Source organism: Diospyros lotus, chromosome 15, assembly GCF_014633365.1.
Source record: "Diospyros lotus cultivar Yz01 chromosome 15, ASM1463336v1, whole genome shotgun sequence".
Lineage (NCBI taxonomy): Eukaryota > Viridiplantae > Streptophyta > Magnoliopsida > Ericales > Ebenaceae > Diospyros > Diospyros lotus.
In genome coordinates, this window is record NC_068352.1 from 29,487,231 (window position 1) to 29,505,150 (window position 17,920).

Here is a 17,920-nt window from a genome sequence, read left to right on the forward strand (position 1 = left end):
CAACATCTAATGTTAGGAGGCAAAAATTTATGTGTAAGTCAGTTATGTCAATATTGGGAGGCAGTTTATCCCCCATGTAGGAACAAGGCCAGAATCATATGTGGATATCTTTGTCAACGATATAACAGAAACATACCTGGCTTGGTATAACATGATGAGTTTTAAATGGTCGTGCAACAAGGTTATTCCGCAGTTCATATGTTTCCCCTGATTATAGAAGTTTAAGAAATCAGGCAATGTAGAAAATATGCTAATCATTAAGACACTACTTAGGTTTCCAAAAGTACACACCTACATCTAGTGCAACCAAATCAAGCTTCAGTTCCACCTGGCTCATGCTCCTGTGAATGTCTAACAACTTCTCCACATCCTCTTTAATAGAAGGAGGCACAAATACTGTTGGAGGTTTTAAACTGTACAATCCACGAGTTGCTACATACATGGGAAGCCCACCCTGGATCAATAGATATCATTAGAGGTCTTCACATTTTACATTGTGACTTCAAGCTAAAACAGGTTGACACATAATGGAACTATGACAACCAAAATGAACTACTGATGAGCTAAAAATGAAAAATTTTCAGCCCAATCAGAATGCAATATTCTAGTCATATGTTACTCTTTTTGAAGCCAAAACAGAGATTCTTGTGCTCAACCACCATCCTCCATAATTCAATGAACCTGGCAGAACTGTTACTTGAGAGTTTTACACATTACATGGATCATACTGAAACTGATAACTAATGTCACTCAACAGAATGCCACAGTTTGGAATCAGCACAACCTAGTGTCATACTGTACAACTCAAGCAACATAGTATTATAATTATTGTAACTTTAAACCAGAGCTGCAGCTATTTCATTCACTACAGATATAACATCTAGAATCTTGATTCAATGTATCATGGGGCACTCACAATTATGTGAATTGAACTAAGATCATGTTCCACATGAGCATCAAGGAACCAAGACCCCCATGATAGCAACAGTTTCGTTCAAAATTCAACAAATACTTTGAAGCAAAAGCATAAATCTGCGATGAAACAACCAAATGCTAAGAAAAAAATGTCAGAACTTCAAAACCAGGGGTGGGGTTGGGGGCTAAATTATGTTAAGGAACTAACAATAATATCACTCAAATTCAAATAATGACTTCCAACTGGTGAGAGATCAAATTTGCCGATGATAATCCAAATAATCAGTATTTATCGATTAAATTGTTATTATCTTAGTTGACCAGATATATCTAGCTATTCCAGTTATCTTAGTCTTAAGTAGCATTTATCTCTGATTTTAAGTAGATTTTATCTTAGATTTGAGTGCAATTTATCTGACTGTAAGTCTGTAACCGGACTCTACAAATAGGCTACTACTTTTCCGGTATGAAATATGCAGAAATTCAGAGAATATATTTTGTTCCTACTTCCTACACAGACAAATTATCAAACAGGTCAAGGGCATTTCCAGAGACATCATACATAAATTGACGAGCACCTACAATATGATCAAGATGAGCGTGCGTGATGAACACGAAGTTCTGATGAACAGCCCTCGACGGACAGCGCCCAATGTCGAAAGCACACTTCAATTCCGGCACAATGACGCAGGTCTCGTGGCCGCCAATCGAGACACCCTCGATTGAATACCCTTCCAAGGCGAAGCCTTTCCGGTTAACCTCGGCCCTGGCTTTCCGGTACTCTTCTTCCTCGATTGCCCGGCCGATCGCCGACAAGAACACAGAAGAGTCCTTGGCGGCACCCAGAGGCCCAACGGCATGGCTCGTTGATGGCAGCTTGAGGTTGGGTTTAGGGGCTTGGAGGGGTTGGGCAAAGTGGAGTGGAGATAGAGATTGGAGCTTGGGAATGGCGAGAGAAGGTTGCATCATATATATGCTAGAGAGAGAGAGAGAGAGAGAGAGAGAGAGAGGGTTTAAGGGAGGTTTTGGTGGGTCTTGTAAACCAGAGCAGTGGATAAACTTGAAGCTGCGGCGCATATATATATATATGTGTATATATATATATATGTTAATTTGTGGAAAATAGAAAAGAGAAAACTCCAATTTTTCAAGAAAAAAATAAGTTAGATATCTTAAATGCTGGTGAAATGTCTAAAATGTCCTTATAAATTGAATTTTAATAATTAAATTCAACCATATTTAATCAAATAAGATCAAATAACATTATTTGTTCTAATGATATCATTAAAAGTTATAAATAATAATGACATTCTTTATATCCAGAAATAAGTATGAAGAAATGTTGAATTAAGTCTAAGTTGTTGTTAACTTCAATTTAAATTTAAGTAAATTAATTTTTTTAATTTTTAAATTATCAACTCATATTCTTTTTAATTAACCCGTGTTCTTCAAGTCTCAATTTAAATATATTATCCAAAATCAAACTTCTAATCTAGCTCAAATTAAAATTATTTGAATTGACCCAATATTCAAATCTTGACTCTCTTAATTTCCAATCTACGCATTTTAAATTCTTGGATCCACTCTTATCTATATTAGTAATTTAAAATTTTATAATATCGTAATTCTAAACAGCAAAAGGGGCTCTAAATTTACAACTTGCCCAAATGTATATATGATTATGAAAATGGTAAAATTTGTCCAAATTTACACATCTAAGTGGTTTTGAAGGTTGCAAGTGAACACAACCATTGACTATACAAAATCAGTGGAAAAAAGAACCCTACACAACACAACACAACACTCTTTACGTGGATGAACTCAATGGCTACAGAGTGTTAGATCTCAGTCACCCTTCAGCCAATTTCCAGGGCTTCCATTCCATGGAAGCAAAAGAAAAGATGCTTCTTCTCAATGATCTAGAAACCGACCAAGATCCAACGAATCTGTGAAAGCCACGTCGCTGCAAATGTTGATCTTAGAGTCTGAAAAGATGATTTCAGCATTCCGAAGGGTGAACCCATCAATGATGGGCAGCGGGAATCCTTTCGCGAGGTGTGAGTTCACGTATGGCAAGAAAACAGTCTGAATGATAGTCCACATGACTGGCTGCAGGCAGAAATTTATTGGAGAGTTAATCAAATATTGAAGACGGTATGTGAAACTTTTGCATGAAGTCATCGAAGGATGCAAGAATGATAGATGCTGTAAGCTTGCAACCTAGGGGCTCTTGGAAATGGACACTTTTCTTAAGTACCTAATTTTATGAAACAGGCAAAGCATTCGACTGCAAATGTATGTTTCTTTCGACTGTATACATGTTTAATGCAAAGAAGTGCAAACAACAGTATTGTTATGCTAAGCCACGGGTGATCTAAAGTTAAGTGGCTTTATGAGCTTTTCATCCTATAATGCTTTCCTTCCATGGTGAGATTATTTATCATGCTATAAATTCTTTCTATGGTGAATTGTTTACCATCCTATAATGCTTTTCCTTTTCGTTCACTAGAAAAAGCATAGCTTTACATAGTTCACCAGTGTACAGATAATCTCAAAAGGCTATCTTCAATATTTGATGTCGTATGACGAATTAAGCTAAGATTGATGATAAACCAACAATCTATGTCATCAACCAGCACAAACCAACCATGTTTATTACCCAGAGAAAACAGGTTAGTTGATTGTGTTGCAGTTCCAAGAAGTTACCGCACTCTTTAAGATGCCATGTCATAAAATTTGACTTCCCAGAGGCTTGAGTTAACACCTACATCAATAACAATACAAAACCATCTCTCCCACATCCTCTGGTTAAAAAAACCACCTCTCACGCATGCAAGACAACTCATGCTTATTGAAAATAAATAAATAATATGTAAGCGGACATGGAATGAACATCCTGGGATGTATGGGGATAAGATTATGTTCCTCAAATAATCCAATAGAGGTTCACTGGTATTTTGTCTGAAATAGGCTTTTCCAACTAGTGAAAAAGACACCGATTAATGAAAAAGAGAACCACAGTACCTACTTAGGCAAAGATCCACTGTCTTTTATGCATATATTATTTTTTGCCAAGAACACAACAAAGAAAATGGAGCCACACCATTTAAGGAAGAAGAAGAGAGAAGAGAGAAGAGAGAAGAGAGAAGAGAGAAGAGAGAAAGTGCATTGCTGTGGCAGGAGAATCATCAGGCATGCTTTAAGTATGGGAACATAAAGTTACCTGAATTAGATACATCCGGAGGTTACCAATTTTACTCCATTTCAACTTCATAGAGAAGTCATTCAATTTCACACTGCCAGCAAGGTTATTCTTTATAATTTTAACTGCACCAGAACCACGGATTACCTGCACCAGGAATGTGCCAATCAAACTCACCACATAAACTTGATTATTTCTATCCACAAACACATGGAGAATGCGTGTTCTATTGAACTTATTAAACTGGCATATATCATACAGAAGATACAAATACACAGATGCATGTACAACAACAACAACATATTTAGCCTTTATCCCACTATGTGAGGTCAACTACATGAATTCTAGACTTCTATGTGGGTTACCCCCAACAGATAATTTGTCTAGAATTCATATTTAGATCTGACTAGGTTTTACGCTGGCTATCGGCTACCTAACGCAACCCTCCTCTTTTATCCAGGCTTGTGACCGCCAGTAGATAACATCCCCTAGCAGAGTATGATGAAATGAAGTTTCAACACTATCTTCATATGGAGAAGTTTCATGAGATGGTGGTGAATGAAGATAATTGATATAATTGTGTTCCATCACTTAGTTGATATGGTGAAACCAACAAGTATAATATGAAAACACAACAATAATACATAGATGCATGTAAATAATAAAAAATACAACTGAAGCTTATGCAATAATGTGTCCTACAAAAGCTCAATTGGAATATCAGCAGGGGCTGAAAGTTGAAACCTCATAACTTCACGAAACACATGCACCACCAATAGCTGAGTTCCTTCCTACTTTCTTCTTTCATGGTTAACTGACATCTGTGAAGAATTCTTTCCCAATGTAGTAGATGTAAATAGATTTTATAAGAATCTATCAACTAATAGCTGCAAAAATCATCCACCTAGTCCAATAACTACTTTTTCTTTTTTTGGTTTTGAATGATAAAATTTACCAAGAGAAAAGACATTGAGAGGGGGTTTTCCATGTCTTCTCATGTACCAGAAGAATAGGAAATCCAAGACAAAAGTTGCTTGGTCATCAGATAGCTGTTCATTCAACATTAAGCTACTACATACTCCAAACTCTAGTTGTCAGGTTTATAGAAGGTTCTTCAACCCCTTTAAAAGTGTATTTGATTTTTTTCTTCCAAAATAACACAAATCAAACATGATAAGACAAGACTGCGTGGCTTTTACCTCCTTTTTCCAACTCTTCCTGCTCTCGAACTATGTGTTACATCAGCCACAATTCTTAGAAACCCAATGGAACCTCAAGCATAGGGAAAAACTATAACCCTAAACCCAGCTCTCATGCTTGAACATACAATACCAAGAAACTCTTTTTTTGGATAATTAATTAATCAAATTTTACAAGGTTGTATCCTCTCTGGCCAATCACTAAAGGAGGGAACTTTTTTGGCACTTGAGACACCCAAATACCTGTCTATGGTAGGCAGATTGATGGGTACCCAATAAAGATCCAAAAGTAGAGTTCTCCTCACACCACATTAAATGTTTTTAGAAAATGATTGATAATCACAATCTGTCTAATGCAACCAAGTAGATCTTTGATGGTATAAAAATAATAGAGGATTTAGCAGTGTCCCAAATACAGGGGATTTACAAAGATACCGTGATTTACTAGATGCCAGAAGAGAACCTACAATGCAAATACTTACTGACCAATTAATGCACTATAAAGAAGAATAACTTCATTCCAATTGACATATTACAGCAACAAAGGTAAGGCAACAAGATTATGATAAAAAGGCAGTGAGGAAATTGCAACTTATGATCTAATAGATTAACATTACGACACAGAACGAAATTGTGATCTAATAGACGCAGAATGTAATTGTGATCTAATAGATTAACATTATGACACGTCCTTATGATCTAATGACAGAATCAAATATTAGAGATTAAGAGATCACTCAGCAACGGATCATGGAGTGGAGTGAATAAGAATAAACAAAGAAGCACAGTAATAATGAAAAACATACTAGAATTGTGAATCAGTAGACCAATGGTTCTCATACAAATTCATTTTTCCAGATCCATAAACTTACCAATGAAATACAAGCAACTGGAATTACATCATCAGCATCCAGAACATCAATGATCAAGTCTGAGTAAACAGTAGCATCAATATTATTGGTCGATATCCTTACAACTGGAGGGGAGGGTAGAGAAATGTTCAAATTCATATCATCGTTAGGGTATTTCTTGTACAATTGGGGAATGATAAACCTCCATCCAGCAGTGTTCAAAAGAGACTGATCTGGTATTTTGTCAACTATCCATTGCATGAACTTTGCCTGAACATAAACAATAACAATTCAACAAGAAGCATTGGCAGAGTTATCACAAAAACAGTGATGTTAAGAGTCTAACCATGCATAGAATTGCATATTAATCTTATATAACTGTTAGGTGTACATTATCTTTAATAATCTGTAAAAAGTAAGAATAGATGAGCAGAAGAATCTAATATACTAGATGGCTATTTATTCTAAAATCTAAGGACAAGTGTTAAATTAACCTGAGGGTAATACAAAGCATCACCGAATGGAAAAATGAATGGCATAAAAAATGGAAAAAAAAAAAAAAAAGGCAGAAAGGCAGAATAGGTTCTCTTGGAGTAGCATCTTCCAAAAGCCACTCGAAGAATGGAAAAGGCTATTCTTGCCACAACAACAGAGCAGCACGGTCCTTTCTTGCTATAAATTTATTAATGAAAGCTTTATGCTTTATTTGGTATAGGAGTGGGGTATGGAAGGGAAAGGTACATAGTAGTATGTAGTAAGGAATGGAAAGGAAGAACAAGTAACGTAAAGGTAGTTACCCTCACATATTTGAAACAAAAAGGAATACAAAGGAGGGTAATGTAACCCCACTTTGTTTGGATAGAGAATGGAAAGGGAGGGAGCAGTAAAGTAATAAAAAGAATGCAATTGAACTGTTGCCATGCAAAATAAATTACATATACAAATTTATAAGGTATAATTTTTTTTTTAAATTAATTACAATATGTTGTGGTTTACTACTGAGCCTTAAGAGATCCAAAATTTTGAATTTAAAGACTTTGCTGTTTGAATATATATATATATATATATATATATTAGGCATTTAAGAAATGTTAGTAAGTAGGTAAATTTTGGAGCTCTAATAAAAGTTAAGATCTCCACATTCCATACAAAAATAAGTCTACAAGATACGACAATAGATATTGCCTGAAAAGACATACTTATACAGAAAGATTAGGGTTCTATTTGGCTTATGTATAATATTGGATAATGCAAAACTACAGAAGACAAAATTAGTAAAGAGAAAGGAAAAATTAGTATTATTATTATTATTATGTTCTTTCCCCTCCCTTCACACCAAATTGAGATGTAATAGAGAAAGGGGTATAGAGGGGAGGGTGAGGATCCCAGAGACTCTCCCTTCCCCTTCCCTTCCAAAATTAAATGATCTGGCAAACAAATGTAAAATTTTTCTGTCCCTCTCCTTCCATCCCCTCTCCTTCCCTAACCCCCATGCAAACATAAGGTTAGGGGAAGCTGGAGTAAACATTATTTGTAGCACACTTGAAACTATAGTATCAAGCTGGAGTTGTTTTAATGACATTTTGTACACTTTAACCCAAATAAACAACAATCAATCTTAATGTGTTTAATCTTCTCATGAAACTGATGGCAAAAGATACATTCAGTATGCTAACAGTCAAATAATTTAGCTTCACAACGAGTCTTTTATATTGGCCTGGATCACTCAATAAATCACCTGTGTCTGGTAGAAGGTTGGTATTTGGATCCATACGAGTATCAAAGAACTTGGATCCTAAGATCCCCATCTCAGATAATAATCAAGAAATACTTCAAAGGTCATAAATCTTTATAATGAAACTAAGAACATAGAAACTAATTTAGCTCAATTATTTTTTTAGCATGGTCACTTGCAATGACAATATCATCAATATACACTAATAACCATATTCCACCATCTGCAGAATGATGGTAAAAGACTGAACAAATCAACATGCCTCTAAAGATAAAATTGTATTGCAATATCCCCAAGCATGAGGTAACTACTTAAGGCTATCCAAGGATTTTCTTAACATGCACCCTACTCCAAACTTCCCCTAGACAGTAAACCTAGACAAGGTTGTTAAAATCGGGATTTTAAGTGGGATCGAAAAAGTGTCCATAAAATCGGATCGTAAAATCGAATCGTAAAATCGTAAGATTTTAAAGATAATTAAAAATACCCTTCAATTTTTGTAAATATATGTTTATAATAACATAATTTTGTAGAAAATGAATTAATATCTTTTAATAACCTGATTATTCCTTATTATAGTTCAAAAGATTATACTTCCAAAATATAGCTCAAAAACTAGCAGGTTGGTATAGGCAATTTAGAGGCAAAATATAGGTAATTTAGAGGTAAAATATAGCTTAAAATTCTTTAGAGGATTCTTTCAACGTCTTCCATTAGATTTATATTGCATTTTTTTCTTGATTTAACATTGATTAAATCAAGTAAAATCCCGATTTGGGGTTTGGTGGTCCATTAATTAATTACTTGTTTGTCTTGATTTACTTATGCAATCAATGTTAAATCAAGTAAAAATTATAATCTAAATCAAGTAAATTGGAACTTATGCAATTAATGTTAGATGCTATGTGACATTGGAACTTATGCAATCAATGTTAAATCAAGTTCCAATTTAGAGGCAAAATATAACAATTTATTGCATAAGTTCCAATGTCAGATGCTATGTGACATTGAGACGTTGGAAGCATCCTCTAAATTGCAGCTTAAATCAATGAAGGTCTTTGAATCGTAAAATCGTTTAGGGATCTCTGAAGCGTAAAATCGTAAAATCGTATATGTAAAATCGAGATTTTATAGGATTTTATCCCAAATTGGATTTTACATGGGATTTGAATCGTTTAGGGGTTTTCAAATCGTAAAATCGTACGCATAAAATCGGGATTTTAACAACAATGAACCTAGAGGCTGTTCCATATAGACTTCTTTAGTAAGATCACCATGCAAGAATGCTTTCTTAACATTAAGTTGATGAAGAGATTAAGGCCTTGAGGACAGTTCCAGTGCAGACTATACCATCAGAAAATAGGTAGGTGTAACTGTAAGTATTTAAGATAAGGGTACATGCATGGCAACTACCGACATCCATACTTACACTGTAGTATAAGGTTGATGCAGAGTTAAAAACAGCCTCATCTAACAAAATTCCGAGCATGCTAGACGGATCAGTGCAAGAAACGGAAGTTCGTGACCTACTAAGATAATAGGGAAATGCATCTTTGCTGTTTCTTGTGAATAACCCATTAATCTCAAACTCAATGGAAGAATTACTCAATGACAGATCATTCACGAAAGTGACGTTCAATGAGGCAGTATCATCGACTTTGATCTCTTTTGGAAGAGCTCTCAAGAAGGAATCAAGCTTTGAAACTCCTTCTTTAAGATTCTTTGAGATAGCATTCGCTACTGCTGAACTTATTTGGTCTTTGAAAGCATCAATCATCCTACAAAATTAAGAGAAAAAGAAAAAGCCCACCAACATACAAACAGTTAGGTAGTTAATAGGTTACCATTGAAGAACAAAGATACAAATAGATGAAACAAACCAATTAGAAAAACTTTGTAGAGTATGTACAATAATGATACTTGGAATTTATCTCAATTATCTAAAAATGAATAAATAGGAGCACTGATTCTCTATTCATCGACAGTGTGGATGAGGCAATATTGAACATTGATTCAAATTTGCATTTTATGTTGAAGTCACTAAACTTGCGTGTCCATGCTGGACAATAAGAAATTCGACAGTTGCACTAGGCAACACAGCTAATTGTCAATGGTATATAAACCGTTTCCCATTTAACAAGCAAAAGTTTGACAAACGGTGATGTAGTTGTTTATCTTTCCATTTTCAAAAATAGAAAAGAAAAATATCTTAGTAATAGCTAATTGTTAACTTGAATAAGGGGTTCCATAAAAGTAGAAGTACCTACAGGGGCCAAAATAAATATGCATCCCAAAGAAAATGCTAAAATTTCACTTAAGAGACAAAGCTACCACCAGAGGATTTTTTCTTGTATGAAACTAAAGTATACATATAGTTTTTAAGGGAGCAGAAAACAAAACAAAATGCTAGAACCTAATTGTACCACACTCGTCAAAAGTAGACACAAGATAAACCCCAAACATTTATAGCAATCCAACTCCACAAACAATAATGGAATAAATAGAATCCAATCTATCTGGGAGCAAAGAGCTCAGAAAAAGTGAAAAACTAGTTTAGCTTAAATACTGTTGCAGCTCACAGAATCAAGTATAAAAGGGCATCTCTAAAAAACTAGCCTGAGCCAGTTCTCAAATTCATCACACTGTATATCAAGCAGTGGATATATAATAAAAAAACAACTGCCAACAAAAACAGACAAGAAAGGTAAGCAATAGCTACATACAATAAATTATGTCTTGTAATTAGTTTCATACCCTTGGTAAAGCCAAGAGCCTCCTCCATCCAATTTTATGGAGATATCTTTAATGTAACAACCACATTCCGTGAGAGACAGCTCCAAGGATCCTCCTTGATTTTCCAAGCCTAACGTAAGCCCCACTTCCATGCCTTCAACCTTATCCAAAAGCAATACTCGTCAAATTCTCATTTGAAAAACCCACACAAAAAAGATCATAAAACTAGAGAAGTAGGTCAATTTGATTATCTCTTATAAGTAATAGTGATGAGAACCCAAAGAATTAATTCACTGAAAACTGAATTATAATTTCCACTTCAATCCGATTACAAGAAAACTAGGCGTTCGAGAGGCCATTCCCTCTCCCTAAGACTCAATACAAGAATGATATCTACCCCCCAACTTCTTCTCCTCTCTACATATTCTTCCCTCCCTCCTCAACATAAATCTGTTACGCACTTGCTGGGTTGTTACACAACCCGACAATCTCCCTTCTTTACCCTTATGCACATGGCTGGCTGTTATGTTAGCCATCCAATTTACTCCCTTGCCCTTGTCCCCTGCCCCTTGGACCTTCTATGGTAAGTCAAGTAAAACAGGGGCCTATCATTACTCCCCCCCCCCCCCCCCCCCCCCCCAAACTTTCACCTTGTCCTCAAGGTGGAAAAATGGAAATTGCTGCTGGATCAAGTGGTAAGGTTCCCAAGTAGCTTCCAATGGGGGTAGCTCCTTCCATTGTATGAGCATTTCGAACCCCTGTAAGTTCTTTCCGAACCCTGGTCAAACTCCCAACACTGCCTCTGATTCCACCAGCATCTCGCCCATAGCAATGTCGTCCCAAATTTGGGTTGGGATAGGGAGAGGCTGCAAGAGTCCCCCTGGTGCTAAAGCCATATATTTATTTTGTTGGCAAACTGAGCAATCACTTAAGTACTTGTGTATATCCTTCTTCATTCCCTGCCAACAAACATTTGCTGCTACCCTCTTGTAGGTTTTTAAGAATCCTGAGTGTCCCCCTATACTCCCATCATGCCCCTGATGAAGTAACAATGGAATAAGAGTGGAGCCCTTGGGTAAGTACAACTTGACCTTGTAAAGGAGAAGACTGTCCATTAGCTGGAAGTTAGGGTGTGAAGTAGAATCAGCCTGAAGCTGCTGGATAAGTTTTTGCAACCTTGGATCAGCCTTCAATTCATTGGCTAACTTATCCATTTGGACCACTTTAGGCACTGTTAAGGCCATTATTTTTGCTAGGTGGCAGATCCTAGACAGCCCATCAGCAGCTTTGTTTTCCAACCTCGGCCGATATTGTATCTCAAATTGAAACCCCAACAATTTCACTATCCATTTCAAGTATTCCGGACTCACCACCCGCTGTTCAATTAAGTATTTGAGACTCATTTGATCTATTTGTACCACAAACTTCTAGGCTAACAAGTAATGTCTCCATTTTTGTACAACAAACACTATGGCCATTAATTCCCTCTCATAAACAGATTTTTTTCTCCCTAACTGATTGAAAGCATGATTGAAATAAGCAATAGGCCTTTGCTCTTGCATTAACATAGCCCCCATACCTTGTCCCGATGCATCAACCTCAATAACAAAGGGCTTCCCAAAGTCCGGTAAGGCTAAAACGGATAGGGATACCATTTTAGCCTTAAGTTGTTGGAAAGCCTGCTGGGCTGCCTCGTCCCAAAAGAAGTTATTCTTCCTCAACCTCTCTGTTAGCAGCCTTGCTAACCTGCCATAATCCCTCACAAAGCGTCTATAATACCTTGTAAGGCCAAGGAACCCCCTCAATTCCTTAACTGATGTAGGAGTAGGCCACTCTAGCATGGCTTGTATCTTACTTCGATTAGCTGAAACCCTGAGATGAGATATAATGTGGCCTAAATATTCGATTTCCAACTGTCCAAACACGCATTTCTTCTTGTTGGCAAAGAGCTGGTTGTCCGCTAGTACCTATAAGACACAACGTAGATGTTGTGCGTGCTGTTCAAAATCTCTGCTATATACCAAGATGTCATCAAAGAACACCAACACAAAATGCCGTAAATAATCTCTAAAAACATCATTCATCAAAGATTGAAAGGTGGTTGGCGCATTCGTCAGTCCGAATGGCATTACTAGGAAGTCGTAATGCCCTTCATGAGTCCGAAAAGCTATCTTGGGAACATCTTTCGACTTAACTCTAATCTGATGGTAACCAGATTTTAAATCGAGCTTGGAGAAGACCTTGGCACCATGCAACTCATCAACTAACTCCTCTATCACAGGTATAGGAAATTTATCTGGTATAGTGACCTTGTTCAAGGCCCTATAGTCCACACAAAAACGCCACCCTCCATCCTTCTTTTTAACCAACAAAACAGGACTCGAAAATGGGCTGGAACTAGGCTGTATAATTCCAGCCGCCAGCATCTCTCCCACTAGCTTCTCAATTTCATTTTTTTTGCAAATAAGAGTATCGGTAGGGCCTTACATTGACTGGTGTGGTTCTCGAGAATAGATTTATGATGTGATCCTTCCTCCTGCAAGGTGGCAGCCCCTCTGGTGTAGAAAAAACCCTCTCAAACTCAGCCAACACCCCCTCCCCCCCCAGCACCTCTTGAACTTCCTCTTGAGCTTCTTTGATCTCTGCTACCATGGTTCCCAATTCTAACAACATTCCTTCCCCATTTTCCCTAAAGGCCTTCACCATCGCCTTCAAGGACACCAAAGTCTTACTCAAGCTAGGGTCCCCTTGCAAGGTTACTGTTATGCCTCCTACCTGAAATTTCATTGTGAGGGCCTTCCAATCCACATTCATTTTTCCAACAACGGCCTTCCAATCCACATTCATTTTTCCAACAACCGCTAGCCACTTCATTCCTAAAATCACATATGAGCTTCCCAAGTCTAGAGGTAAAAAATCCTCTATGATTTGCGGATTTTGGAGATTAAGCTTCACTCCCTTGCAAATTCCAGCCCCTTGCACTGCTATTCCAATCCCCATAACTACCCCATAACCTGTTGTCTCCTCCCTTGGTAAAGCCAAATGTCGCACCAGCTTGGTTACTATGAAGTTATGAGTTGCCCCTCTATCTATAAGCACCACCACCGGCTGCCCCTCGATGTCCCCCTTGAGCTTCATAGTTTGTGGTGTAGTCAATGCAACCACAGAATTCATGGAGAGCTCAATTACCTCCCCATCTTGCCCCGGCTCTCCTACTAACTCTTCCAACTTTTCTTCCCCTTCCACCTCCTCTACCTTTTCATCATATATCATCATTACTTGCAGCTCTTTGTTTCTGCACTTGTGGCCTATAGTATACTTCTCATTACATCGAAAACATAGGCCCTTATCTCTTTTTACCTTCCACTCCGCCTCATTAAGCCACTTGAAGGGTGGGTTACCCCCTCTCCCACTGGTCTGTGGTCGATTTGGGTTAGGAGGACTGACCGTTGTCAGTTTTTGGGGCTATTGTGAGGGTGACAGAATCCCCCCTCGCTGGTAAGTTGAGATTGGGTTTGGCCCGGTCGGTCATTTGTTTGAACTTGCTCCAACCGCCCCTCCCTGAACCACTTGATTCCGCTCCTTTATCCGTTGGGCTAAGTCCATCATCTGCTCCAAACCCCTTGGCCTCAATACCCTCAACTCAGCCTTGATTTCAAGTTTTAACCCATTGATGAAATGCCCTTCCAGCATGGCTTCCGACAAATTTTCAAGGGGGGAGGCCAATGTCTAGAAGCATTGGCGATACTCCATGACAGTTCCCTTCTGCCAGAGGGCTAAGAACCTCTCCTCAATAGAGCCTTCTTGGGTGGGTCGAAAGCGACTTCTCAACAGAAACTTGAAGTCCTCCCAGCCCCTCACCCTTCGCCGCTTTTCCTCCCGTTGGAACCACGACAGAGCAGCTCCCTCCAAACACAAAGCAATTGCATCTATCTTCTCCTCATCAGTTATCCCAGTCACCGCAAAATAACACTCAACTCTGAATATCCAGTCGTCCAAATCGTTGCCTTCGAAGAGAGGCATCTCCAATCGTCGCCCTCTGATTTCCAGTCGCCAACTCCTATCGGCACCTCTTGTCTCGACACGCCGCACTCCCACATTCGGGGTCGCCTCGGAATCCTGAATGAATTCTGTAGGGTGGCCTCCCATCTTCTCCTTGTTTTTTCGCTCCCGTTCCTGCTCTTCCCACTTCGTTCTCATCTATGCGAACTGCTCCAGCAAGTTCGTGACATTCTTCTTCACCGATGGCATCTTGCCCCTCATAGCATCAACACCCTGTTGCATGCCTTCCATCCTCCCTTCCAATTCACCCACTCGGTCGGCCAGGTTCACCACTAGGATCAATGATGCTCTAATACCAAATTGATGAGAACCCAAAGAATTAATTAACTGAAAACTGAATTATAATTTCCACTTCAATCTGATTACAAGAAAACTGGGTGTTCGAGAGGCCCTTCCCTCTCCCTAAGACTCAATACAAGAATGATATCTACCCCCCAACTTCTTCTCCCCTCTACATATTCTTCCCTCCCTTCTCCTCAACAGAAATCTGTTACGCACTTGCTGGGTTGTTACACAACCCAACGATTTCCCTTCTTTACCCTTACGCACATGGCTGGCTATTATGCCAGCCATCTAATTTACCCCCCTGCCCCTTGGACCTTCTTTGGTAAGTCGAGTAAACCGGGGGCCTATCAAATAGATAGTCTTATATATGAGTATATAACAAGTTTACTAATAGCTCCCCCCCCCCCCGGCAGAGCAAAAACAAAGGGGGGGGGGGGGTTGGAGGGGGTTTGCCATTTATATAACTACAACTGAGTAATAGCTCAGAACAATAGAGTTCCATCTTATTTTTCTTTAGTAATAGCTCAGAACTTGAGTTTGTCATTAATAGGCAGTGGATCGGTTCCCAGATAAGAGAACTATGATGAGTCAAACTTGTCAGCTGGCATTGTGGCACATATTAGTTAAGAGAGCTCTCTAAATCACTTGAGGGTATTTCCAATACCTTTGAATCATGTTGACCATAGCAGCATGATAAGATGTGCTATCTATGAGATTTGATATAAAATAACTGATGAGTAGTATGGTTATGTATAAATCTGGCATTGACGATAACAATCTCTGTAATAACGAGATGAAGTCTCTTCCTAGAATAGGAGAGATGACTAAAAAACAGGGCAGAATGACTTTTAAGGGTCTTTTTTCCAAGTTCAAACAAGAAAAAACTTGGCATGATGTTTAGATATCATGCATCCCTACTTTTTCCTTTTCTTCTCTCTTTTTTTTTCCTTCAAAGAGTAAGACAGAGTCCTATAAACAAAGTATTTTGATAATAGTAACACTTGAAGGAACAATACTTGGAAAAATATCAGGTTCCTGTAATGCAAGTACACCATACTGGGTGTGAAGGATTGCCTTGAAGGCAGGCACATATAAGAAGAGTGTGCTACAAAAGTATCAAATCGTGTCAGGCACTGATACTTATTGAACCCTTTCAGATTCATGTCACATTCAAACATGTCCCATTATTTTTAAAATTTTATTTTCACCACCAAACACTTAGAGACACGTGTATCACAAGGAACCACATTTTAAGTGAAATATAATTTTAAAATAATATAATATTTATAGAAAAGTTAAAAAACAACAGTAAAATAAAAGTATATATGTATACTTTTAAATTTTAAACAGTTTTACGTTAAATAATCTTAAATTTCAACTCTTTTTTTATTCTTTTTTCGTCAAATGTATATATGTATCATATAAATTTTTTTATTCTGGCCTGCCCTTGCCATATCTTGCCCTAATATTTTTGCAAATTACCACATGGACTAGTCTACCTCATGTCCTCTTCGTATTTACACTTCTAAGAAAGACATATTTGACTCATTAAATGGTAGATATACTCCTAGTCGATAAGACACTGTAATGTTCTTCACAAACTCATGCTGATCAATCAAAATACTAAGGACAGGACGTGACAGAAAGCAAAGTGGTGCCTTCTCTCATCATCATCACAAATCACAAACTAGTGGATCAACTACATGAACTCTATCTATCCAGTCATCTCTATTCATGAATCATAACTACAATCATGTCTCGCACCAAAGACATGCTCTCTCTCTCTCTCTCTAGTCTCTATGCATTATTATTGTTGAAACGCTACTTCAAAGCTGACCAAACATTTTGCCCATCTAACATCACAAAATTTGCAAGGATAAATCAGAAAACAATTGTCAGAAACCAAAATTGGTATGGTACTTCCCACATTCAAATAATATCCTAATGCCATTCCTTTGAGCAAGCATCACAACATTTACCAGAAGAGCAGATTCTAACACGTCCACTGTTTCACAGGAATCATACTAGCCAATCTTAACAGTAACGCGATGAAACAGGCGGAAAAAAAATCCAGCAAACCCCAAAAACATCAAAGTCACAAAAACATTCTCTATACCAATTAACCGCCAAATTTGATTGAATAACTAAAAGTATGCGAAGTTGAATTGATTTACCTGAACAGAAGCAGACCCGCTATCTGAAACCTCAACGGGCACGAGGAAAACCCAAGTGGTATACGAATAATACCAATTCATGCTCAGATTACAGGTGGCGCCCGACGCGACAATCGAGACGCCGGAGTTTCCGAGCTTGGCGATCGACGAGGAGACATCGACGCGGTAAATTGTGACATTGGAGATGACGAAGTGGACGTTACCCACGACCGGGATTTTGATGGTCTTCTCAATTTGGGGGATTTGGAGGGGCGTGAGTGAAGAGATTGCTTTGGTGACGAGCAAGTCCTTTACGAAGTCCAGGCCGTTTTGGGAGATGAGAAGGGAGATGAAGGATTGTTCGGTGGGTTGGAGAAGGGACTGTGTGGGAAGGAAGAGGGAGAGTGCGAGGAGAAGAGCAATAGTTGGTGACATTGGAGTTGGAGATTTGGGAGAGAGAGAGAGAGAGAGAGAGAAAGAGGGCGAGAACGGAGGGCAATCGGAGAAGACGATCTCGGTGGCCCCCCGGAGAAGAAGAGATTGGAGAATCGGAGTAAGAAATCGAGAACCGACCCGACGTAGTATAATAACTTTCGCAAATTTACAAAATTTTATTTAAAATTTATGACGATGAGCAAATTTATTGTTATTTTAAGTATAAATATTATGAATTATTATTAATTTTAGATACAAATTATTATAAAATTTATAAATTTATAAAATTATTTGTACATGTGATATTTTTTATTAATTTAATATAAAAAATAAGTTATATAGTAACGTCA

At 37.9% G+C, this 17,920-nt stretch overlaps 2 protein-coding genes across 2 annotated transcripts in view; both read right to left on the reverse strand.

Annotated features, from left to right (window-relative positions):
* LOC127792055 (tRNase Z TRZ2, chloroplastic) overlaps positions 1-1,965 on the reverse strand; it is a 5,267-nt gene extending 3,302 nt beyond the window's left edge. The window contains exons 1-3 of the mRNA XM_052322366.1: positions 1,498-1,965; positions 292-454; positions 137-207 (exon numbers count right to left, since the gene is read on the reverse strand). Coding sequence (XP_052178326.1) covers positions 137-207; positions 292-454; positions 1,498-1,884 — 621 coding nt within the window. The 5' untranslated portion in view covers positions 1,885-1,965. The remainder of the gene's footprint in view (positions 1-136; positions 208-291; positions 455-1,497) is intronic.
* A 597-nt stretch (positions 1,966-2,562) lies between these two features.
* LOC127791877 (putative BPI/LBP family protein At1g04970) lies at positions 2,563-17,717 on the reverse strand. Its single transcript, XM_052322036.1, has 6 exons — positions 17,157-17,717; positions 10,657-10,796; positions 9,332-9,680; positions 6,189-6,437; positions 4,139-4,264; positions 2,563-3,024 (listed from the first exon to the last, which is right to left on the reverse strand). The coding sequence occupies exons 1-6, from the start codon at positions 17,568-17,570 to the stop codon at positions 2,827-2,829; spliced, it is 1,476 nt and encodes a 491-aa protein (XP_052177996.1). The 5' UTR covers positions 17,571-17,717; the 3' UTR covers positions 2,563-2,826.
* Between the last annotated feature and the right edge of the window lie 203 nt (positions 17,718-17,920).

Excerpts from the sequence above, each read along its gene's own strand:
- LOC127791877 (XM_052322036.1), bottom strand. The coding sequence starts at position 17,570 with ATGTCACCAACTATTGCTCTTCTCCTCGCACTCTCCCTCTTCCTTCCC. Across the intron at positions 9,681-10,656 it reads GGCTCTTGGCTTTACCAAGG|GATGATTGATGCTTTCAAAG; the intron begins GTATGAAACTAA and ends TTAATTTTGTAG. Across the intron at positions 6,438-9,331 it reads CATCAACCTTATACTACAGT|GCAAAGTTCATGCAATGGAT; the intron begins GTAAGTATGGAT and ends GTTTATGTTCAG.